At 44.0% G+C, this 26,053-nt stretch overlaps 3 protein-coding genes across 7 annotated transcripts in view; 1 reads left to right on the top strand and 2 right to left on the bottom strand.

Moving 5' to 3' along the window:
• LOC144125819 (uncharacterized) overlaps window positions 1-11,029 on the bottom strand; it is a 44,195-nt gene extending 33,166 nt beyond the window's left edge. Inside the window, exons 1-3 of the mRNA XM_077659533.1 lie at window positions 10,877-11,029; window positions 7,383-7,523; window positions 3,441-3,530 (exon numbers count right to left, since the gene is read on the bottom strand). Of these exons, the coding sequence (XP_077515659.1) occupies window positions 3,441-3,530; window positions 7,383-7,523; window positions 10,877-10,884 (239 nt within the window). The 5' untranslated portion in view covers window positions 10,885-11,029. The remainder of the gene's footprint in view (window positions 1-3,440; window positions 3,531-7,382; window positions 7,524-10,876) is intronic.
• A 172-nt stretch (window positions 11,030-11,201) lies between these two features.
• On the top strand, window positions 11,202-16,200 carry Tctp (translationally controlled tumor protein). Its single transcript, XM_077659532.1, has 5 exons — window positions 11,202-11,355; window positions 11,437-11,507; window positions 12,370-12,673; window positions 15,550-15,665; window positions 15,819-16,200. Exons 1-5 carry the CDS (start codon window positions 11,328-11,330, stop codon window positions 15,819-15,821), a joined length of 522 nt encoding a protein of 173 aa, XP_077515658.1. The 5' UTR covers window positions 11,202-11,327; the 3' UTR covers window positions 15,822-16,200.
• Window positions 16,201-22,250: 6,050 nt separating this feature from the next.
• The window catches only part of LOC144125816 (uncharacterized), a 78,925-nt gene continuing 75,122 nt past the window's right edge, over window positions 22,251-26,053 (bottom strand). For all 5 annotated transcript variants that reach the window (XM_077659526.1, XM_077659527.1, XM_077659530.1 and 2 more), the window contains exon 23: window positions 22,251-24,557. In XM_077659526.1, the coding sequence (XP_077515652.1) occupies window positions 23,096-24,557 (1,462 nt within the window). In that variant the 3' untranslated portion in view covers window positions 22,251-23,095. The remainder of the gene's footprint in view (window positions 24,558-26,053) is intronic.

Raw genomic sequence — 26,053 nt, 5'->3', positions numbered from 1 at the left:
AATGGTGCATTACATATTGCAACTACTGCGCTGTCAAGAGAGCTTTGCTAGTGGTATAAAAGGGGTTGGGACATCAAATTTTCAGGCCATAGTAAGCTTGTTATGGGCTTCCTCTGTATGTAAGATCACCCACGGAGAAGTATTGGACACGACAAGTGCTTAAAATATATTTTAAATGAGCTCCAGAGTCCCAAGTGCTCTTTCTCACGGAGTCCCATCGCTAGTGCTCTAGGTGGTGACGTAGAGCCCTGGGAACGATATCTGTGAATAGCAGTGACATCACGACACAGAACGTGACGTACTATGAACGGAGACATCGGCGAGGCGCTGCTTCGGCGACTCAGTGGTCGGTGTGCTGATTGGCATATATGCCGTTGCTGACGCACCAGCCAGCACCTTATATCGGCGGCCGAGCGAAACCTTCACATCGCTGAGACGATGACTGTCTTGTTTGTACCTTCTCCGTAATACGAATAAGCGAAACGAGCGACTACATTTTGTATGTTCACCCTTCGGCTCACGTGCAATACGAATAGGCCTAGCGAGCTCGCCGGGTTCGTATGTGCAATGTCGGCGATTGTGGAGAGCGAGTTTAAAAGTTTTAGCGGATACATATGATCATCAAGTGTAGTTTTGACAACAGTGACCTGAAATCGAGGATTGTTTACATGTTAGGACGCAAATATATCAAGCGGGAAGCGCTGCTGCTAGGCGGTGTGACCCAGTCTGTCGGTCAATGCTGCAGGCGCCCGCGGCGGCAGCTACAGTCGTCGGCGTCGTTTGAAGGCAACAAATTAAGCCATTTTGTTTATCTCAAATGGGTGCCGAACATACCTCTAGATAAACCAAGTTAAATTCAAGTACTGGACACATCGGAAAAAGCAAAAAAGCAGTTACAATGAGTCAGAAACGCCGGTCCTAGCGTTGTTAACAGCCTGGCATTCCCCAGGCTGGCGCTCGCATTCTTCGGCGATTCTTGCAAAGTAATCGCACTGCGCAAACAAGTAAACCTGCAACCGGCGCAAAAGAGATGAGTTTGCTTAACCTAAGAGGAACGCAGCTTGCAATTCATGCCAAACTAACGCACAATTGCTGCCTGTATACAGATGGAGATATGTACACAAAAGTAGCGCCGAGATGCAGTCGTCGTCATGGGCACATTCCTCGGGGGGTTACGTACCCGTGCGGTTAATTCTGAACTCTGTACAATTGTCTGGAGGCATTCATATATCGAATACATGGACTGTTTGCTAAACTAGCAGCAGATATCGTAACCAGCAGCCATGGAACCCTGAGCAGTCTCGCAGCGCGGCTACGCAGGCGGCGCGAAGTGAAGACAGAGACGGGTATTGGTCGGTAGGAAAAGTGAGGCATCGTGTCGCTGTAATGTGACCAGGGTTAGCTGCGGGCCACCGACACAAACGTCCGTCGAGCATCGATGTCGGCGTGGCAAAGCAAAATACAACGCTGCAATCGCGTTGGAATACGTGGTATGGCGATTCAGATTGGCTGAAGCGAGCCGCTTGGTTTCTGGACTCAGTGTCGTTCCTCGCTCGCTTGGCTTTCCTCAGCACATCGCAGTACCGACTAAGTTTGTCAGCACATGATTTCGAAAGGCGCTGCTATGCACAGCATGTGTACGAGAGCATACGACGCAGTAATTTGTGTGTCACAACTTTTGGGGCCCATGTGACCAGAGTTGCTGCTCTTCCCTGATCGTGGCGTCGCAGCACACCCCGGCGCTCAGAAACCGGAACCGCTCAGTATAAAGAATGCAATAATAAATTATTTACCGCACTTATATGAGCTGCGTAGCGTGTATCACGTGTCCTAGGGCAAGATGCAACATTTGAACCCTAGAACACGCCAACCAAAAATTTGGTGCCTCCACCCCTTTAAAAACACTTCAACATTGGAACAACTCAGCAAGTGCAGACGTAGCGAACTAAGCAATAATCGGTACATTGTTATGCCTTTTAGTGCACTGTAGTAAACCACTTCTCCAGTGATCAAGGTTTGTGGCCGGAATGCATTGAGTGCGCATGGCCACAATTCGCCAATTAATTAAAGGGACCTAGAAAGGGGCTCTGAACAAAGTCGCAATATGTCTGGGATGTTAAAAGACGCCGGTTCATAATTACCCTCCAGCAAGAACTATTTTAATGCGTTTTGTGGAAGCTGAGTTATATGCCGACAAAATTTGAACTTCCACGTCTTCGGGCCTTTCCCTCTCCTCTTGCATGCCAAAATGGCAGCGCTCCTCCACCAGGCCAACCTATTTGGCCCCTTCCCTACCTGCGCTGGCTGCGGCACGCGCGGAGTGGCCGTGGTAGCGCGTGACGTCTGAAAGAATTTGAAGCTGTGAACTAATGATAACCCCCGGCTGCTGACGTCATTTACACGACGTGACGTCAATTGCCAGGTTTTCGCACGAAAGCCCAGCACCGGTGTCGCCGCGAGGTGCGGAAGCGGGAATTTTTAAAAATGTATTGTAAATTTTCCGCTCGCTTTTGAGGTCTTGTACACAGCATGGATGCTCGGTGGCTTGTACTCTACATAGTACAAACATTTTACAGCCAAGCTCAAACACCCCTCTAAGGGGCCCCTTAATGAAAGCTTTTCCCTGCAGCCAGACTACATGTTTGGGGAAAACCGGCGTATGCTGGCTAGGAAAATATGCCTCACCCACTTCGCCGCTCGAGTATGTGTCAATCTGTTCACGTCATTTCGTCACAGAGTATTGAACTTTCACAAACAACACTTTTGACAGACTGCATTTAGATTAATACAAATCACCTATAAAGCCTACAAAATATTGCTTCCCAAGCAAGCTGCAAACAAGTCAGTGCACTTACACATTATACCATTCATTGCTGTTTGTGGTGATTAAAAAGTTTGCAGACATTAAAAAAAAATAAACAAGAAGATGGGGCCTACTTACTCCAACATGCATCATAGTATTCTCGCTTAGCGCACATCGAGACAACAATGCATCAACATTTCACCGTTAACACAAACTGCAGCAATCTGTTTGCATGTTTTTATTCAATGCAGGCCAGCGGTTTAGTTTCTTGACCAAACGAGTATGGCGGGCCAAGTTATTAGCAGGTGCAAGAGGTGGTGCTATGCATTCGCATATAGTCTATATAGTAAGAAAAGCAGCCCCTACCTGTATCCGGTATACAGGTGTACGACCATAGAAACAGACGTTAACTGCAATTATACTTCTGTTGATAAAATGTAATTTAATACAGCCAATCCATGACTGAGAGAAACACCCTGACAAGTACTGCACTAGTACAGGATTCCATCAAGGCACAGCATACACATGCAGCTCCTATAAAAGCCAACAAGTACATAATCCCATCATACTGCACCACATTTAAAGAAATCACACCAACAAAAGTTAACTGTCAAAGCAAAACTGGTGGTAGACTTACTGATTAGAAAGGGATGTCCTGCGTGTGCTACGAAGAGCTTTCATCTTGCGGCCTGGAGTCTTTGGTATGGAATATCCATTCTGCTTAGGGCTGAGAAAAAAAAAGGGCTCTGATGACTAAACAATGTAAACGTTTTTTTTTTTGTTAAAACAGCAAGGTAGTGCACAAACTGCATCACACAAATAACTATACAAATATGTATTTTAAAAAGCGCTTTTTTTTAAAAACAAATAAGTATAGGAAGGATATTCACGGGCAGCACCATTCCTTGACAAGTGTGTTTATTCTGAACTAATGAAAAGTTGTGTGCGTGTGAATGTGCATTACCCCAACAAACCTGCGTATTTTTAGTCCAAGGGAAGCGTTAAATGTCTGGCATTTTATTTTTCCATGCTTTACAGGAGTTCAGACATCAATCTTTTGTTTGCGTGTTTTCTTTAAAATGATGTGTTAGTGTTGTTTTCGGGTCAGCCGTAGTAGGCGGCCGGCACAGGTTTAATCAAGGCTCAAGCGTCAACAGAAGCTGTCATTCCTGAACAGTGTGGCATACGACCCCTACGACCCCTAAATAATTTATAATTGAATTTATTCATGATGCTATTTCGGTTTCAACAACTGAGTGATGGCTGTAACAGTAACGTGCATTTAGGTCACGCAAGACATGAAAACCTAGTTTTAATTCACACTGCTTACACCAGCCTGCTTCAAGAGCTAAAATGACAACAAACAACGTATCAGTGGCTACACTGCAGTTTTTCTCATGCCTCCCATGACCTTGCCACACCTTACACGTCACAGCCATCATTTGGTTGATGAAACAAACTGAAACCACGTGAGAGAAGAAATTCAATTATAAATTGCTTAGCGCTTATAGGCAAATACCGCGCAATGATCCCTATAATCAACGTCTTACACATCATTACAGAGAACAGAACATGCAACTAAAATTAGGCGCCTATAGCTTTAAGCAGAAGAGGTAAAAAAAATTGGAGGACTCTTAAGCTTCGCCTTTAAGAGTGGAGCATGACAGCGTGTTGATGTGCTGCCAGGGAGTCCATGGAATGCCATTGTCCGTTTGGCGCAATGCCTTGCAATTTGGAAACACCTTTGAACTCGTTTTTCATTTTCCCCAATTGTTTTAATTAATTAATTGATCAATTACACACTCCAAAAACCTTAATTACGATCATCAAGCATTGCCTTTTTCATTCCGACCATCTTGACACCTTTGAGCTCCCCCTTTTCCTACTTTTTTCATTTCTGCATTTCTTCAATTAATAAATTAATTACAATGACTTCATTAACCTGTCATACCTATCACACATCAATCAATCAATCAATCACTAGAACCACAAATTAGCATGATACAATTTTTTTTAAACAGCCCCCGATAATTTCCTACCTACAGTGCAGACTACTGCTGTGCAGACAGCTTTTCGACCGAATGAGCTGCATATGCTGTCGCGTAATACAAGGGTGTGGTATGCAGGTTTAATGGCCAGAATTTGCAAGTGGGCTATGAGGAATATTGTGAAGGGCTCTCAATAAAATATGGCAAATTGGGGTTTTTTTTAGCATGCACTGACATTGCACAGCCAGTCGGTGTTTCCACATTGTCTCCATCAAACGCAGCTGGCATTTCACCCCACAACCTAGGGCTCAGCAGCAGGATGGCGTAGCCACTGAACTACCGTAGAAAGTCAGTAAATATACAAACAAGCCTTGTCTATAAAAATGCAGCAGACTCCCATTAATTCAAACTCCAAGCGACCAGAGATTTCTGTTTGAATTATCAGAAGCGCATCCCCATTGATTCACTTTATGGATATCTATGTATACAAGTAATATTTAAGATCTATTTCTCTATGAAAACATACCTAAAAGCGTTAGCACAACATAAAAAACAGGTAAGAGGCATCGATATATTTACTCAACAAAGTTTCCATCCATCTGGCTGTGTGGTTGAAAAAAAGTTACCTAATGTACCGGGTTTTTGGACAGAGTAAAACAATATTAAATAGGACATCAAGGGACCGGAAGAACCGCCCAAATTATCTAAAGGTCAGACCATCGGATGGCAAAAAAAAGTTTCACACCACAGAAAATTTAACTGCTGAAAAAATAGGCAATGATTGTCTGCTTTCTTTGTGTGAAAAATACGCAGCAATGAACATTTTTTGCAATTTCGTCGTGCTGTACTGTCGGGAATGCTGCCCACTGCTGGAAATAAAGCATAACTGCTCCTTCGCAGCTGCGACACGGCAGTGGTGGAGGCTCCTCACAAGTGGCAGTATCCATGTAAAGAGGTTTCATCACATAAACAACCAGCAGCTTGTGATACGTGTGCATTTTCGGCGCACAGGACCACATGGACGACAGTGGGGGCAAAGCAATTTTGCACCAGAACAGCGAGATACCTTATAATAGATAGTGCTGGCAGTTCAGCATTGTTAACCATGAAATATTGTTCGAAAGCAGGTTTTTGCAGGTGGACACCAGTGTATGTACCTAAAAGCGCGATTCAAAGCAAGCACGTTTCCTTTCTTTTCGTGACAGATGGAAGTTGAAGACGACGACAAACAAAGCACAGCGCGAGGGCGCTCTCGTGCAGTGGCCAGCGAAGCTGACCTGTTCGTGCCGCCGCGGGTTCGAAACCCAGTCGTGGCAATATGTATTTTATTTCTCCAGGCTGGCCAAGGTCGCCGTCATTCAAAGTAATTTATTTCCCGCCATTTCCCATGTCACGTACTAGGAGCCCCACCTAGTATTTGTAAGGGCCAGACTCTTCTCTCTTGAGAGAAATAGAAGTTTTTCACCGCCACCACCCACATCATGTGACTAACTTCGAAGGCTTCACCACACACCGGCAATTTCCAGGTTAGGATGCCAATAGTGCCTTTGCAGTAAAAGAAAAAAGCTAGTGAGCACCCAAAACAGTGTGCAGGAGGCTTGGCTTGCTGATGCGCAGTCGTAAGCGCCTATTGTCGCGGGCTGGTAGTGAAGCTTGGACAACAAAATTACGCGGCTGCAATCACTTAGAGTACCAATTGAACCTCGACACGGTCCCGCTTTGGACCGCGTCCAAGTTAACCGGTTCGAGGGACTGAATTTTCAACCCATGCAGTGCCACAAATCTTATCGCACCTCAGCTACCGCTTTTTCGTGTGCCGGGAGCGTTGGAGAAAGACAAAATTAAACATATGTGCACATTATACGAGTTATAATTATCATGAGTGTACTGTACTTTGCTTCCTAAACAAAACTTCACAAACGAAGTGGTCCATAACAAATACTGATGAAAAACAAGAAATTAATTCAGAGCAAACATTGTAATCCCAAAACAAACTGCACTACAGCAGAGCTGATATCTAACAAAATCTATGCAAATAGAAGAGCATTCTCTCGGTTGACACTGCCTTAAAAAGTTCGCAATGCAGTTTGAAGCACTTCGTAGCGTATAACGGGTGTGATGGCAGACTTTATCCAAAATGAATTCACAAAAATGAAGCTGTCACAATTTGTGGGGTCGTAGACTTATTTTTTTTTTCTTTCCTTAAGTGGGCACTGACGCAGAGCCTCAATACTGTATGCCATTATGAATGAAGTGCTTTGTGATGCTCTCAGTGACCAAGGCATCAAGGCTGCTGACTGGAAATTTCTGCAGGATAGGAAAAATGCAGAATACAAAAGAGCATGTTTTGTCTAATTTCGTTCGTACCTGTGCAGGAAGTGTTATGAGGCCAAAAGGGTTGCAGAGAACAACTGGCATCTACCACTAAAAGTTCCAGCAGTAAGGACACAGTAATTGAGAGTCTAATCTTTATTTTTCTTCATAGCAAGAGGCCACCCTATCTTCACCTCTTTCTTAGGCCCCATATATGATGTTCAGAGAAAAGCACGTCTGACCACACAGAGGGCGAGCAAATAAAGAAAAATACTCACGCAGACTCCGCAGCTATAATCTTTTCCAGGACATCTGAGATATGTGCTGCCGCTCGCTGCCGCAGATTATTAAGTTCTTGGTGACTTGCCTGCACCCTTTCATACAGGCTGTCCAGTGCAGACACCAAAGAAAAGGCGGACCTAAAGAAGATACCATACACTTTGTAATGAAACTCAAGGTGAAACAAATGCACATGTTAAAAAACGCGTACACCCACCAATATAAAGTGCCAATATTAAGGGCTGACTGTCCGAGATCATTGAAGCAAGGGTAGAATTATGGACAACTCTTTTAACGCATTTACTTTTTTTCATCAAGACATGGAGGCCATGGTGGTTTTCCTGCTGTAAATTTATTAGCCCGTTAAATCTGCATCTGCACTGAAGATTCCATGAATGCCATGTTGCACTGCGTCTGTCAACTCGGCTTCCCGGAAGAATGGTACGCAACCTACTTATTTTGGCACAATACGGAGAGAAACCTGTTAAAGTTTTTGTCCGACAATGATGAATACTATTGAGCATTTAAGGGCACTGCAGTAGCCCAATTAGTTTGTCACGTTCCAACTGGACACCGAATTGGATCAAGCAGCTGGAGAGTCCAATTGGTTTCTCAATCAAACACTGAGTACAATTAAACCCCAATTTGCACCATTAGGCAGAGTAAATCTTATCTATTGAATCCAGCTGTCCTGTCCCATTGAACCCCTTGTATGCAGTAACCATTAGAAACTAGTTCTAAACAAAGGCTGCTCGCTAACCACTGTGGGGATGTTGCCTCCATTGTATACATCTTGGCAGTCAGTGTAAACTATGCCTTATGCTGTATGCATGCTAAGAAAGTTTCATAGGCAAGACACCAACACTTTCTCTGTACAGTATGTTTGTTACTACATAATATATTTGCATGTTTGGCAAAAGTGGTAGAACTACTATGGTTGTTACAAAAGATAGCTGTTTTGTCTGCTAAATTGTGCCAGTCTCATTGTCAAGACTCAATAAAACAGCAGTGGCAAATGTGAAAGAGGCACTAGGCTCCAACACAAATTCATGTGAATTATGTAAGTGTTTTGTGAATAAGCAATGAACATCTTGGTGGTGTGTGATTGCAGCATCTTGTGTCATGTATGCTTGCTAGCTTGACTTGACTTTTATATAAGTGTGTAATTTCCATAATTTAAATTCATTTATAAAAACATCTGCACTAGGCACAGTCCTCACAAATGAATGTTCCCTTTGATTCATCTTGATGCTGCAACAAATGTAAGTAGTACAAGTTATTCACCAAAATATGTATTTTGAACAACTTGAAAGGTGCATTTTTTGGATATTTCTTGAATGCAATATTGCCGATTATGGCCTATTGGGTCCAAATGGTTGAGATGAATTGGCTGACTACAACTAGGATGGCTAAAAAACCATTGGAAGATCCTGGCCAGTTCAATTTCCGATACCTTTTTGACTGATGCTGCAGGAAAGGCCAAGTTCCTTGCAACAACGCATCACAGAGAAACCAAACAGTTGTTCTTCTGCTAACTTGGTTGCCAGAGCTCAGGGCAAGAAACTAAGAAACGAAACAAAGTGGCTTGTTGGTTCTGCATTATCCAAACCAGCACTGGAAGACGGCAGACGGATGAGACACGCACATATAATGCTGCATTGAACTAACAACAATATTATTCATGAAGCATTCTCGTCACCCTCATCGTCCCCCATCCATAAATGCTCTCTTTTTCTAGAAGCGATAGGGACGTGCTGCTCACGCATGTCTTTACAACTAAAGATAGTTTTAGTCTCAAATTCGGTCAATTATCGCTGTATTTTATGACATGGTTCACCCTTACAGTCCCGGCAATGAATTACAAAGTTCCCATTCTTTTCACTGCTTAAGCTCTAAGCTACTCTTGTGCTCACTAAGCCGGTCATTTAAACAATGGTTCGTTTGACCCATGTAAGTTTTCCCATATGTCAGCAAATGCAGTACACAACTTCTGTGCATGCGACCATGGAAGCTTTGTGTTTCTTTTTTTGGAAACTGTTATCACTTTAAACATTTCTGACAATTTGTCAGGTGCCGAAAAATCCACCTTTGATTTTTAACCCGCGAGGAGATTCCCCTCAAATTGTGGGATATTTTATGAATGTATGGGGTCACCACCATCCTTTCCTTTACTCTAACAGAGTCTTTGATGGTTGTTTTTTGCCAGCCGTGAAGATCTTAAAGCAAACCTTCTGCCACCAAAATCAATGCATGGGAAGGATAACCCATATCTATCAACATTTCGGCTTGCTGCCTAAAACTTTCATAAACAATATGCAGGCATGATTTTTTCAGTGCTTTGCGAAAACACTGCTTCACAATTGTCCTCTTCACCAGCTTCGAATGTACAGAACTGAAGGGTAGCAAGCCTATGTTGCCTCAAGGCTGGTACACCCAACAAGCATGATCTTTGGAGCAGAAATTTATGTCCAAGAACCATCGACGCTACCAGTCATTGTTTCATATGTGATGATCATTGGATGAGGGAATCACTAGAAACAACAAGTTACTCTAGAACTGCAGTCATAGTTGCCTTCATGAGAGTTAAAAAAGCCATCCACGAATCTGCACACCTTCCACCTCGTCTTTGTTCCGCAAATGGTCAGCTAACAAACGGCCACAATGAGCAAGAAAAATATTACTTAAAACCGGACCCTATGCATACTCCTTGCTTTTGACGGTAAATCATATCATTTCAAGTGGCACATGTAAAGCAAAGCAAACAGTGAGCAATTCAAGAAAACTGCCGACAGGCATCGCTGCTGCATTTTGAAATGACATTTCCAAACTGATCAACAGCTTTTCCCATGCACTGAAGCAATTTCTGACCTGGCAAGGAATAAAACAGGTCTTTTATGAGCGAAGAACACGCCTTCAAACATTTTCTTCAGAAAAGATGAAACCTGGAAAGAATCTTTCACTGGAAAGGGGTCATCGATAGAGGGGAGTTTAAGCTTTCCTTTAAGAAAATTTGCAAATGATTTCTGCCAAGTTCCCGACTCTGATGCTATAACCCTGAATGGGCGCCCTGTCTTGTGGGTCTTAGCGGTAAACATCAATTTCAAGCTGTTGAACTCACATTTTTCTATTCTTGAAACGAGACCAGTCAATTCTAATTTCTTGCAAAGCGTCTTCCCTTCTGCTTTCAGCTTATGCAGCGAGCTACTCGGAAGTTTTTCGAAAACTGCACTAACGGCGTTCAAAGCCTTCGCTCTAAACATTTACTTCGGGTTTAGGGTTTGGGTAACTTATGTAAAACAACTAATGTGAGCAAAGCATACGCGGACGAAAAAATAAACAGCAAGTTCACCCCAGCAACAAACTAGACAGTTGGAAATGTAGAGCGCCTTTCCTCTAGCGCACCAGTGTACATCGGACGACAGCACAGAAAAGCATAGTTGCCTGCTAACTGAATGGACTTATAGCGTCAAACTGAAAGAGAGGGCAAACTCACCCGGCCATTTCGGGTCCGTTCCCGCCTTTTAAATCCCGCAGTATACTTTCACAGCCGAGGCGGGCTACGGCGAACCGTTTTCAAATACAATGAGCCAGCGCGAGCGTCCGTTGATGCCCACTCGATGCTGCTGCTCCCACAAGTGCCAACGACGTTGATGATGTGGCCACCTAGTGGAGATTAATGCAAAAACTATTTACTTTTTATTAACAGATAATGCATATTGAAACTATATTAAAATTAAGACTGTTTGCAAATGTTTTGGCGTCGAATAATTTTTTTTATTCAAGGAAAACGATGTCTCAAACCCTTGGCTCCTACTACGCTACTACCGCTACTGCTATTTAAGCGCGGGGCGACCTCTCTAGGGTCCTTTTCCCCCGATTGCTGCCGTTGGCGGAGGTGCACTGTCTTTTAACAGCAGGCACAATCCATTTTCATCGAAGTAATCATGCTGCTCTTCAAGGACAAAATCAGTGGTAAGTAAATTTTATTGTCACTGAACCATCTCGGGATGCTTATTTCAGTGTTCTAGAGCCGATGTGAACCTTTTCCCGCAGGTGATGAAATGTTCACCGATTCCAGCAAGTACAAGTTGGTGGACGAGTGCATCTTCGAAGTCGAATGCCAGGTAATTAGCTTCTGAAATTTTAACTGAAGAACTGGCACTAACTGCCTGTAGTGTCCACTACTTGTTACGTTCTAAGCAGAGTCGTGATAAGAGCGGTACCTCACCCTACGCCTTGTCAAATGCGCAGTTACGTCTTTGTGTAAAACCTGCGCACAAAACCGATTATTCATATAAGATTGAGCATTCGGCCAACCTTTGTGTTGCTTGCGTCATGTCATAGCTTTGGCAGATATGTGCGCAGACCTGTCGCTGAACGGAATTGCAGTGCGGAAACTGCAGTTTCCTGTTCGCTCGAGTAGGATGTGAAAAACTGGAGGTGTCGGTCGGTATGTGTGGTGAATGGGACCTATTCCGCCATGTGCTTAGTAGGAGAGACACTGTTCAGTACGACGGTACGGAGCTGTGGGGTGTGGTGGTTGGGAGGGCATAGTTGTCCGGCTATGCGGCCCGTTGTCGCTTTGACGTAAGCTATCTCTGCCCGATGTGCATGTTGTGACGTCATCTGGAGAAGACATTGACTTCTCGTGCGTGTCGTCGCTTCACCGCGAATCGCGAGATAAGTTTGGAGGCGTGGTCTTCTCATTGTCAAGGGCATTGCCCTACAATGCCCTTGTCAGTCGTTCCCTGACAGCCCAGCGACGTTGCCTGGCTTAGATTTATGCGTCTCGCATTCCTCCTCTCGATGTTTTTTTTCTTTTGCCATGGACAGGGTGTCGGCGCACATTTTATTCAGTTGTTGAAAGCCCTATAGTAAGCGGTATTTAATTGGACAGGCTATAGTGGTGCACATAGTCCGAGTGCAGGCCCCACCAGTTTTACGGGTCCTAGTGCACATGTGTAATTGATTCCTTGTTGCGTGCAGCATGTCACTCGAAAGCAAGGAGAGATCCAGCTGGATGGTGCCAATCCATCGGCAGAGGAGCTTGATGAGGGCACCGATGAGAGTGTGGAGAGTGGTTTGGACCTAGTGCTGAACATGCGTCTTGTTGAGACGTGCTTCACCAAGGCCGACTACAAGAACTACCTCAAAACTTACACAAAGGCCCTTCAGGAGAAGTGGAAGGAAGAGGGAAAGTCAGCAGAGGAGATCGAAGATGCCAAGGCCAAACTTACTGCTGCTGTCAAAAAGGTGCTACCCAAGTTGGATGACTACCAGTTTTTCCTTGGTTAGTATTTCCCTGACCTTGGGGAATTTTCTTTTTACCTCGTTTTTGCTGTTGACCCATCTGTGCTATTGAGCCCTTGCTTTTGAAAACTGATAAGAACATAGGGACATCTAAATAGCACAAGTGTTATCCCCATGTGTGTTTTATTTGTGGTTCTTAATTGTTTTCCAGACATAAGCAAAATGCATTGCTGCATCACCTGACAGCATGCTGCCTGCTGTTCGTACTTGCACTATGTGCATGCATGGCATTTTTTTTATCCTTTTGTCACTTGAGGTAGATGTGCTGTTCAATTTTTAAATAGTTAACCCATCTCTGCCTTGGCAACTTGACGTATTTGGTGTACCACTGCGGCAAACGGCAACATCTTTGTAGAACCCCCCCTCTCTATACTGGAAATTGTTTGACCATCACTTCGCTCTATTGACACCTGGGAATGCTCATCAAGGTGTGAATATAAGTAGGGGGCTTGATGCAGATGACAGGAATTCGCTGCAGGCATTGCTTAAATTTGGTCTTGCTAGCGCTAAGGCTGTTGCTATACTTTCATTGCAGTGCTCTGCTGATCTCCTGACTAGACCTCATCAAGCACAAATGGCTGCCAGAGCTTAAATGTGGCAGTGCCATGTTTTCCCATATCGCTACAGAGTTCATGGCAATGTGACGATATATAAGCTTCAGTTCTCGCATGGCAGCCACATTAGGGCAGAGTTATGGCATTGCTGGCAGCTTAATTACTGTACCGTTTAATACATAGCAGGCAACGCTGCCAAAGCTAGTGCGCAGGCTAAGTCCGCGCCCAAAAAGTAGTCGCACAACCAAAGTGAACACTAGGATATTTCGTTGCGACTAACGTTAAGTGCTGTGACTGGCACCTACTGGACGCTCATCGAGACTTCGAGAAGCAAGAACTAGATGTGGCGATTATGACGCGCACTTAGTGTGTCAGAGAACACGTGTGGGTCGGAAAAGGTGTAACTGCCACCTGAATGCAAATGGTGGCAGTTCTTTTTGCAGGTAGCTGTTAATGACATCAGGATTGTAAACTTGAGCTGTCAAGGTGAGCCTTGTGTGTAGCATTTAGGAACATATATTCATAATGCCTGTCTGCGTCATGCATATCTAGAGACTGTTCAGAAGATTATTAGAAGTTCCTTAGGGCTGGCTGGTTGATGGCAACCAGGGTTTGCATGGGCCCTTGAGTACTCTATTTTAAAAACAATATTTTTGCATGAAAATTTTGGATCAGTGTGACAGCTCTTGAAGCAAATTTCTGCCGCGACAAGAGTTGAAAAACAGCAGTTTAAGGGTTAGCAGTTTCACGAAAATACATTCTCTCTGGTTCTGCATTCGTGTATGTGAAAGCCCCCGCCCCTTTTTTGTTTTCTCGTGGCAGTCAAGTTACCAGCATAACAAAAAATAGCTTCAGTGTTGACACTCATATATATGTGCCACACGACAGGACCATAGCGTGCTTATCACTGAACCATCTTCGATTTAGTCAAAAGCCATAGCTGCCTCCTGTGTGCTAATATCTGAGAAATTGAAGGCTTGCATGCATTTTGAGTCAAGAGTATGTATGGTCTGCTTCTTGGGAAACCAAAAAGAGTAAGCAGCTAGCGAGCAGAGAAATTGAAAATGAAAGATACTGTAGCTGGAGATCAAGAACTTGTGCGAAAGGACAAAACTACAGAAAACAGTCTTTCCTAGGGTCTACAGATGGTCTGCTTTAGGATACTGAGGTTACAAATGACAATTGTCCTGTTTGTATTGAAGGCAGATGCTGTCCATAAAAAAGGAAATTGGGCAAGCTCTCAAAAATCCCTTGTCTAAACATTAATCTGGTGTGCCATTGTTTTCAACTTTTTTTGTTATTGTTTTGTCATTGAATTTTCTCGAATTTTGTGTTACAGTGTGTTTCATATTAATCTGTCCGGATTGTAAAAATCTCCTGCGTTAACTACTGGCCTATGCGGGGTCAAGCACAGACCACAGGGTAGCATACGATAGTCTGCATTTTCGATAACTAATTTAACATTGCAACTTGCCTGGATTGACCGGAATCGGCGGAAAACTGCAGTTGTGTGTGCTCGGAATTTTCGTCGCGAGCGGAATAGCGAATATGAGTGGATGCGCCGCCGTCTGGTGAACTGCGAAGCAACCAGTGTCCCTGCTCAGAGCTGGGGTAGGTCCCAGATGGCGCAACCTGTCTAATCTGCTGCTCCGCTTGCCTTGACGAAAATTCTGCACACAGACGACTGCAGTTATTTAGCAGATTCCGGACAATCCAGGCAGGTTCCAACGTTAAATTAGTTATAGAAAAACACAAACCAATCTTAACCTACCCTGTGGTCGGGCTTGCTTGAGCCCACATAGTCCAGTAGTTGCGCGCAGTTTATAACTTATATAGGTGGTATATTCATTGCGAACCCCGATAGCAACATTTAGCTATTTTCTGCTTGAAATTTCGTGTGGGTTGGGCTATTGGTGGCTGTTATGGCTGGCATACTGCTGTCTGCAAGTCGGTGGTGACATGGCAAGCAGGCATTTTGGCAGCAGCCAGTGGCAAGCTGTGTTTGAATTGCCTGAAATGGCACTGTACACTCACAGCGATGGAACTGGTGCAGTAAATGCAGCGAAGTCGCTAACAGACTTTACCGTAATCTTGCATCTTGTACTACCAGGGGGCACTCTGCATTGTGCATTCTGGATTCTTAATGATGCTACATGAAGTGGCGCACATCATTTGGCACAGTTGGGTTGCAGTTTTCAATGCTACTTAACTGACATGATAGTGCAACATGTGTGCCTTGAAAGTTCCGCTCAATTTTCACCAGCATGTTTGGAGATGAGAAATGAGCGTTTCCTTGTTGCAGGAGAGTCCTGCAACGCCGAAGGCATTGTGGGTCTCCTGGAATACCGCGAGAAGCCTGGAGGTGGCGAGACTGCAGTGATGATGTTCTTCAAGCATGGTTTGGATGAAGAAAAAATGGTAACTGCTTCTTTGCATTGGCTTCTTTGCTTAAATTATTTGAAGGCTTGTTTCAAGCTTAATGAATGTTTTAGGTTTAAATACATGATGGGTATTTTAGCAGTTTACCAGAACATCGGATACCTGATCACCTTCTGTTCCTCTTTATTGCAGTAAACTTATTGCAAGCTGTGACAGAAAACCTGGCCTTCGGCAGCGGGGGACGGCCAAGCACTGCTGCCAGAGCTGTTGTGACAACTCATTTCTCTGCAGCACTTGGCCATACAACTTCCCCTTAATATAAGGAAGGCGCAAGTTAACCCAAGCTCTGTCCTGTTTTTTTTTTGCATGGGCAGCCAGGAGGAGGGGTGGGTTTTGGACTCTGTGGGTCTCCCTCGTGGACACAGGAATCATTTGTGCCTGTTGTCTTTTTAATCTGATGCTGTGCAGCTGGCACAGGACTCGAAAGCAAACTAAGTGCCCCCTTGTATATTGGACACTATTTATTCTGTGCTCTTCAAGCACTTGTGCGCATCATTAAAAGAGTTGTCAATTTTTCCTGACTTTTGTGTTTATTGGCAGAGGAGTGGAAACACTTATGTAGTGGTAGTTGGATGCTTTGGGCTAGTTGCACGTTAGTGAAATCCAGTGAGTGGTACGAAAAAAAAAATTGAGCCCCTGTGAAGCCCTACTTCATGTTGCAGTATTCGCTATTAATAAATTAGTACATGCACAGCCTTGCATGACAGTGCTATTGCGTGCTGCATACAAGACTTGTATGAAGTTTTTTTTTAGTTGTGTGCAGTTTTACAACCCGCACTTCAACTTGAATGGGCAGTGCTCATGAAAAATTATATAGCATTTAGTCTGCACGTTTTCTGTCTGGTAGCATGTGGAATGAGTGATTATACCCTGAACACCAGTTTCAGTATTAAGAAGTTCCCACTTTGAGTTATTGATGAATTTGCTCCCTCCCTACCACATGTTAGCCATCCCGGTTGGCTCAGACTTCCGGCCAAGCGGTGGTCCATAGTTTGAACCCTCGGCTGGGACGAACCTTTAAATGCGAAGTTTCTGTGGAAGCTGTACAGCTTTCCTTTGTAATAAGGAAGTAATTATTGATTGGCATCTACCCAAGTGTTCAGTTTTGATAGGCTGTGAGATGACAGAAAAGCGCTTTCCTGTCGTTTCTACCCATTTTTTCCTGTGAATGTCTCTTTAGCGCACAGTCTATGAACATGTACCAACTAGCCTTACTAAACCACCCAAGTGCAGCCATACAGCTTTCTCAGAAACTTGGGAGCTTTCTTTTATTGCTATATGGCTGCTGTTGGTTCGGTGCCACTCGGTAATTGCTCCCTTATTACAAATATACTCCACCTTGCGGGATTCTAAACATTTGACCAACAGTGCTCCCACTTAATGATCAATCCGCTCTCGCCCTACCATAAGCTTGCCGTCCCAGTTAGCTTAGTTTGTAGAGCAACTGCTCCGGTGAAGCGGTAGTCCCGGGTTTGAACCCCAGCCCAGGACGAATGGGTGGATGCCAATGAGCTTTCCTTTGCAGCCATATGATTGCACTTTGGTGGATTCCAATGAGTAATTACTCCCTTATTACAACATTGCCTCTCAAGTAAAAAAATTTGAGTCTTGCTCAGTCGGTAAGTAGTCCAGTTGCTTCTCGCCTAGCCAGGTAAAATCTTTCACACCACGTAGTCTTGCTATAAATGATTCCTTCACAAAGTACAGCTTCTGCACAGTGATCTCTGCACTACCCCACTAATTCAGCACCAGTTCAAGGCTCCACCATCTGTGCCAATTAAGCTTGCATGTTGCATGAGTCGTTCCACACAAAAGGAGACTCGAAATTTTTGAAATTTCAGATTTCACCGACAAAACTCGTAACCGTGAAGACTAGTTCCAGTAGAAGTGTAGACTCCTTTTTTTGATGAAGGAATTTTCTCCAAATCTGTGCACAGGAATAAGAAATTGCCTTATTGTGGGCATTTTTAGAAAAGCATTGTTCAGGAACCATTCCTTGCCAAAAAGTTTGTCTGTGCAGGTAGTTAGATATTGAGATTCCCTACTGTGTCCCAAAAGATGAACCATGGATGACTCAATTTCGGCTGAAAATAAAAGCGCTTAGCAGAAGAAATTTGAACTTTTCTCATTTTTTGAAGTAAACATAGAGTAAATTTTGAGACTGAACTTTTTTTTGCAGTGTTATATGAAACCTTATTGTAGTGTATTTTGCACTGAAGTAGAAAACTGCCCTTGCATTGTTCTTTAATTGCAAACATGATTTCTGCAAAACCAGCCATATTAATGGCCAAAAACCTTAGTGGGCAACGGTGCGCAAGAAAACAAAAATAGCAGATCTAACTAGTTTCACATATAAAAAAGTTGTTGGTGAGAAATTTTCAAAAGGAGTTGCACCGCTGTGGTGCAGGCATTGCTTCAGTGAAACTGATTTTGTTTCCAGTCTCACTCGTCGCATTACTGACATAAGTGTTGAACATATTGAATAGACTACCTAATGGAGCAATTTCACCATTTTAATTATTCTTAAAGAATATGTTTGGGTGGAATGCTCATGGTATACAGGGTGTGCCTGTTATTGACTATAGTTTTGATACCAACGCAGGATTTAAAAAGCCATTCCGAATGTGTTAGATAAGCATTTTGCTTGATTGAGGCAACACCTGCTTGACCAGATTATTCAATTTCCAAAGCTGTGGCACATCACGAATGCAATGTTTAATAAATAATTTGTACTGAAGTAAATGAAACACCATAGTATGCACATCACACGTCTCTGCAAACATACTGAAGTCCCCTTGTAGCCCAAGCTACTTTGGGACGTTAAACCCCTCGTAAACATACTGAAGTGGAGGGATGCCTGTACGCTAGTGTCATTCGTTACATGAATATATGGCCCTCCCACAAAAACAGCATTCCACCAGACGCAGTTTCATTTATGACCTGAAGATCGTTGCAAATTAAAGGAACATTAAAAAGCCAACTGCTCAGATCACTTTTAGGCATGTGCGAATAGTGTTTTGATTTGAAATGAATTGAAATGAAATAGTAATTTTCGTACAATAATTTCGAAGCGAATATTTCGAATCCTAGCACATAAAAAAGGTTGACCGGCACAAGCATTTTAAAAATCGTATTTTTCGAATATAACTATGCCATTATGTGAAAAAAAGGAGAGAATAAGCATTACACTTTATCAAGCTGGGTCGACATCCTGCAAAAGCTGCCATCAGAAATTGGGGAGCTAACAAATTTGTGAGGTGCGAGACTATATGAGATCTCCCTGAATGTTGGTCTTAACTGCAATTGCGTCATTGCGCGGCTATTGCTTTATAAGCGGTGCACACCCAGCACCCTCGGGTGAAAATTTTAAATTTGGAACCTGGTGGTTCCAGCAGTGTCCGGTAATTAGCACATTCCCAACAGCTGCTGCGACCAGTAGCTGTTGGAACTAACTACTGGACGCTAAAATGTCAGTCGCCTTGCAGGAGAGCACGTGCAGCTTCAAACCCCCAGCAAAAAGAGCAAAAACAAACTGCAACATATATACAGGGTGTCCCAGCTAACTTTAGCCAGGATTTAAAAATACGCCAAAGCACTCTACGACCACGCGACCAAATGCATGCTGCTGGCTATAGTATGGAGCAAGTCACACTATTTTTTGTATTGTGCTTAATTGCACAATTAGTCTATATTAATTAACCAACTTCGTAAGAAACAGAGATCAGCGAAAAAGGTCAACGAGAAAGTTGTAGACCGATCCGCAAACTTCCGTTTGGACAGCTTTTAACCCTCCCTGTATTACATGTTAGCTTTTCTTTCGTTCACTGCAAATGACCGCGAAATACAAAAAATACTATGTGGCATGCCCGCTTGCGCGCCGCAATTGAACTAACAGATCATTTAGCCCAGTGTGCTACACCTTAGAAGCCGACAGGGCAGTGACGCAACAGCTGGCTGTGTGATTTACGCCAGCGGTATTTTTCCCCTGTGGAGCTTGATGACAGCGGCCAGTAGACGCAGTCTTTATCGCTTGCGCTCCCGTAATCACACAGGCAGTGCGTGCCTCGCAGCCCTGTCACATTGTTTGTTTATTGGGCGTAACGTTCGAGAGCACTGCAATCGTGGTGTGCAAGCAGACATGTCATGTGGTATACTTTGTATTTTGCGGGCATCTGTAGAGATTGAAAAAAAAGCCGATACGTAATAGATGGAAATTTAAACACTGTTCAGTGGGACGTTTCGCAGACCATTCTACAACTTTCTCATTGGACTTTGGAGCAAAGTTTTCTCATCAAATTTTGCCATTCTTTATGGAATTAATTGCGGGCACAATCCAAGAGATTTAGTTGAAAATTTCTTTTAGCTAAAGAGCTTCATTACTATTCAAACAATGAAAAAAGTTCTCCAAACTGAATAGAAAAAGTTAGCTGGAACCAGCAAATCCCAGTTCAAAACCAACAAGCTCTATAGTTGGGACCAGCAGGTTTCTATGCTGGAACCATTCGGCCGTGTAGAAAACCAGCAGGGTTTTTGCTGGGAGCAGTTGGCCCAGTAGAAAACCAGCAAATTCAATAGCTGGGACAGCAGGTTTCTGCTTGAACCTGCTGGAACCAGTTGGCCCTGCAGAAAACCAGCAAGGTTCTTGCTGGGAGGAGTTGGACCAGTTGAAAATTGGCAAGCTCTGTTGCTGGAACCAGCTGTCACAGTTCAATACCAACAAGGTTTTTATTGTTGGGACCAACAAGCAAATACCAGCACGAACCAGCAGATTCCCAGTTGCAGAATTTTTCCCTGGGCAAACCTGCGTCGGGCTTCGGAAAAGGGTACCCGCACAATGTGCCTCGTGCTAGATTCTCATGCTTGCGCAATCGTGCAGAGAATAGTGAATGCGACACCAGCACTCTGCTGAAACTCGTTCCGCGGAAATGAAGAGAACCACGCGTGCCCCGATTAAAGAAATTTAGCATAGTGCGATCCGATTCCACAGGGAGCCACTGCTTTTGCACAGGCACAAAGTGCCAGGCGCCCGGTGGCTGTTTGCGCCAGTAGGTCTTGATTTGCACAACTGGCCCGTCGGGACTAGTCAGTGTGTACACACTAGTGGCACGCTGAAGCGGATTGCGCTAAGCTAAATCTCTACTGATGCACGCTGCCGTGCTGGTTATGGCGTGTGAGCACCGCGAGTATCGCGGCTGCAGACACTTGGCAGGTACAGAACGTGTTTAAGCATCTCATCTTACCTCCCACCTGCGCCAGCCACATCACCGTACGGCAACGACTCTCCAATGAATTCGACCAAATTCAGTTTTTCTGCACATGCTCTGTACAACAAAAGAGCATGTATAATAATAGTGACAAATGAAAAGCGAACAAAATATTTAAATGAAAACAGCATAACTGAGCGCCGCGCTTGCGCCTGCTTGAATAGGCACGAGGCGTGGAGTCGGGCCTTTGGTTGCGCGCGTGCCACGTCGCAATCCCGGAGTATGACGCACGAGTTCCAGAAGCGTTACTCGCTCGGTGTCGAATAGGCCTAGTCCTTCCGCTTTTACCGTAGGAATGATTAGAAGACTCGGGCTGCTAGGGCAGCTTCTGCTCTTTGAAAATCGGGTCAACGACGATGCCTCCTCTGATTGCCACTGATTACTAGACAGTCTGCTCACCGAATGCCATTGAACATGCCATCGAAGTACCATGTTTCACTCGGCTGTAGTGGACACCACCACGCGTTGCCAGCAGGCTAGGTGCTTGGTTGCCACACCGATGAGACCATTTGGCTGTTTGTTTTGACGTGTACCGTTGCCCACATAGAGTTGCCTGACAGTCAGAGTGGCCGTCCTCGCAGAAATCGTCATATTTGCAATTACAGAACAATGCAAGGGCAGTTTTAAACTTGAATTCAAACAATACTATAACAAGGTTTCAGACAACACCGTAAAAAAGTTCTGTCTCGAAATTTAGACTCCGAATTTATTTTTAAAATGTGGAAATCTCAATTTTTCACCCGTTGTGCTTCCCTTTTGGGCTGGTGAGTCATGGTTCACCTTTTGGAGTACAACAGGGTATCTCAATACCTAACTACAAGTGAAGACGAATCTTATCAGCAAGGAACATTTCCTGAACAATAATTTTCTAGAAATTCCCAGATTAAGGTGATTTCATAAACTTTGGAGCATGATGTTTAAAGGAAAAATTTTTCTTCAAAAGAAAGCCTCTACACTTACATTGAGAGTTGTCTTAAGCGATGACAATTTAAAATGTCAAGAATTTCGCACCACTCCTTTCGTGGGGAATGACCTAGTATTGATGCACTTGTGTGGCTAGTTTTTAATGACTCAAATAAAATAATAAGCTAGGCTGAACAAAGCAGAAATTGCTAGAAACAATGAGGCCAAGTGAAATTAATGTGAGACCTTGTATAAAGACTAGTGAACAAGCAAAAAGACAAATTGCAGTATGGTGCATCTCATTTGTACTAGCACAACGCCCACATTGAAAGAGATGATTTTACCATGTGTATATCATGGCCACCTTTAAGGAAGAGTTGCAGGAAATACGTTGCAGTAAGGAATGGTGAACATTTTATTGACAGCTGGAGGACAATAGTATGTGTCGAGACAACGCTGCTCATTTTCCCTGCAAAATCATGTATCTGGCCTGAGGGACCAACTACAAGAATTGCATTATCAAAGAAACAATGCGCATGTATTTACAACAGTGCAGTGTGATTTTTTTTTTTTTGAACGCAAATCTAGCAAGTTTGATGAGATGAATGTGCTTAAATATATCTTTACTGCTTGGCATTTGTACGATGCCAGGTACCAACAGTACTTAACATAGTGGATGTGATCAGCTGTGAGCAAGTAGGCCCACTGTGAATCAAATTTTACCCATGACAGTGCAACAATAAAGTAACGAAGTATGCATCGTGTAATCGAAATGTAGACTATGTTGAATTGTACTTTGGGGAACCATGACAGCCTTGCCTTGTTTTGGGGAGCTTGTCTTCCTTGCACACCACCACTGGAAAATTCTGCTCACATCCAAACTTATTGATTGCATTATAACCTGCATTGCCACTAGCATTGTTTTTCTCATAAAATGAGGAAAAGCAAATAGGGAAATGGGGGTTACTGCAATGCAAGGCACAAGAACAGATCATAACACTTGTACTGTCAAACAGAAAAGTACAGATAACCTTTAAACATCTGTTCAAGCGTGTGCTAACCCTCTGTTCAAGCATGTGGTAATCCTCTGCTTAAATGTGTGTGTTGTAATCCACAAAGCTACCCCCCTTGCGATGAATAAGTGGTAACAAACTGCAGACAACAAAAATTGAGACCAACAGAGTGCAAGCCTCTTTTCCAAAAAGACCCCACTGTTTTTACTAGTGCTGTCAATGGCTGGCCTCATTCTCCGTGTTCGGCGGAAAACTGCACTGATACTTGGCCTGTCATTGCGTCCGTCACCATGGGCAGGGTCAGAATCCCATGGTCTCCACTCACATTGGCCGCTGAAGCCGGATCCAAGGTGACGGCCACACAGCCCTGCTCTGTTCCAGCCCCTTCCTGTCCCTCAGTGACACCACTGAGTGCCAGTCCCCCAGGCAGGGCAAATACAGTGTTCCCTCCTTCTGAGCTGATTGGGATCAGAAGCACCCTCTCTCCACCATCTGAAGTTGGAACCTTGAGCACAGCAGCGTTGGCGAACCCTTCCTCACCTTCCATGTGCAAGCCCTCCTGACCACCCGGTACCATCATGACTATGGGCATCTGATCGCCTTCGCCACCGGATGCTTCGGTATATGTCATGCCTGCTGCCGCAACTGCTTGTTCTTGGCCTTCACTGCCTTCTGCCATTGCCACTGCGGCCGCGTCTCCCTGTCCCGCCTCGTAGGCTTCTCGAGGTGGGCACAGCTCTCCAGAGCCCACCGACAGCAATGGTGCCTCTGTGTTGAGAGCACCAACAACCTTAGTCTCACTGGCCAGCTGGGCTGATGTAGTCGTCATGTCACCAGATACCATGTATGACGATGTGTCCATCGTCATGATGCGGGCAAGAGACGATGCTGTGCCGTCTCCACTCGTCAGCATAGCCATTTCTTCTGAGGTGACGGCAACTCCTCCTTGGGACTCCTCGGGGTGGTGGACAATGGCAAAGTGGATCACCTCGCCATTTTCAGACTCTACGGCCAAGTGCTCCAAGCCCTCCTGGTTGGCAGCCATCAGCAGCTGTGCTGTATGAGCACTCATTTCAGCCTCCATGCTAGTGTCCTGGTTCTCGTGAACTTCCTGATGGAGGTCGGCACTCTCCATCTGCTCTGGCTCAGGGTCTGGATTGGATTGGGGCTGTTCCTCCATCAGTTCGTCCGGATTGGGGTCATCCGCGGTTATCTGTTCTTGCTGTCCGGACTCGTGCTCTGGCTGTGGGTCATGTTCAGGCTCTCCAAGTTGCTGTATGACCAGCTCTTCGCTGCCTTCTTGCTCATTTACTTCTTCCATGCCTTCTTGATGTAACGATGCCATCTGGTGCTGTTGGTCTGCAAGCTCGAGGTCTGCAGAGTCCATTGTCACAGACTCCATGCCTTGAAAGTCGGTCAAGTCACGAGGGTCCTGGCTGATGGTTGCAATGCCGTCGGCTGTGTTTATGGACACGGTCACTTGGCCGGGGCCTGTGGCTTCTGCAACAGCCCTAGCTAGCTGTGTGGCCAGATCCTCTTGTGGATTTATGGCTACCGTAGTAGTGATGCCGTCCTCTGTAGTGGCCACCAACTGGCCTCCACCGAGGTCTGCAGACGACAGTGTGCCATCTCCCGTAACCATGTTGATCACCGAGTCATCAGTGGCCACAAAGGCCTGGTCTTGACCTTGTCTACACATGAAAAATACAATAAGCACATATCATCACAATGTAGAGCCTGGTTGTAAATATACAAAAAATACTTGCTCCAAATATAAATTTTTCAAAAAGAGAGTTGTCCTGAAGTTTACTGAATTGTGTTAAATTTTCAAAAACAACAAATAAACAAAAAGCAGCCACCACTCATGCTCTGATGCCATATGCTAATATTACAGGAAATATCTGTCCCACGACATATTTATTGGTTATCCCTTTAACTTTGTCCTTACTGTGGGAAAACAAGCAATTTCGGGATGATATCATAACATATTTTTTTCACCCATTAATTTAAAAATATTTGTTTATTGCAACATATCAGAGTGTAGCTAATAGTATTCTATTTTCAGTGATACAAAGAAAAAAACATACGTTGCTTACGAAAGAAAATTTTTGATTGGTAAAGTTTGAGTGACTTGCACAAAAAGCCAAAAAAATATTAGACGTACCCAGTTGGAAAACAGATGAATAAAAAATCTAGAATATGTCTCCTTCAGGCTAAACTTTCCAGTAAGAAAAAATAAATAAATTTCTCATGCGCAGCGCTTTGGCTACTCTACAGCCCAGTGGCCTCAGGGTGCCATGCAAGGTACTTTTTCGAAATTACAAACTTTTCTACGTTTTCCCTGACTATTTTAGTCAAAATTACCTGACCCTGAACAGGAGGAAAAACATAATGGCTAATGATAAAGGACAGTATACATAAACCATCCGCAGGAAAAAACTATTCTCTGAAACTCTAAATGCTGCATTGAAAACAGATTTGCTCTTAGTTATACGGGAGAGCTTTATATTTCTTTTCTAAAGGAAGACAGCTATTCTCTTCTTTTTCTTCTGAGCATTTCCAATAAGGGACATGCGATTATCGAATTTTTGGTTTTGGAGCTAATAAGCGTAAAACAATTGATTGCAAATAATATCAAATATTGGTTAATGGTTTATGGGGGTTTGATGTCCCAAAGCGACTCTGGCTATGAGGGATGCAGTAGTGAAGGGCTCCGGAAATTTTGACTATCTGGGGTTCTTTACTGTGCACTGACATCGCACAGTACAACGATCTCTAGAATTTCGCCTCCATAGAAATTCGACCACCGCGGCCAGGATCGAACCCATGTCTTTCGGGTCAGCAGTCGAGCACCATAATCACTGAGCCGCGGTGGCGGCAATATGCCAAATATTCTGGAATAGTTCAAATGTCAGTGGAGGTAGTTTAATTTAAAAAGAAATTCGTTTTCATGGAACACATAGATGCAAAGAAAGATTTATTGCACAAAAATATTTTACTCCTCACCGTCATTTATCTATTTGGCAGGAGAATAATGGCATAATGGGGCAGGGGAATCTCATAGCATGAGAAATCATACAAAGCATAAATGTGTTCAGAAAAACATATACTAATGCAAATTTTGATGGAATCTAATATGACAGCACGACTTGATGCTTACGTGACAAGGAGGATGGTAATGCCAAGG

The sequence above is a fragment of the Amblyomma americanum genome, chromosome 3 (assembly GCF_052857255.1).
Source record: "Amblyomma americanum isolate KBUSLIRL-KWMA chromosome 3, ASM5285725v1, whole genome shotgun sequence".
NCBI classification, from domain to species: domain Eukaryota; kingdom Metazoa; phylum Arthropoda; class Arachnida; order Ixodida; family Ixodidae; genus Amblyomma; species Amblyomma americanum.
Note: the sequence above shows the minus strand (reverse complement) of the source record. Positions and strands in the feature narration are given on the sequence as shown.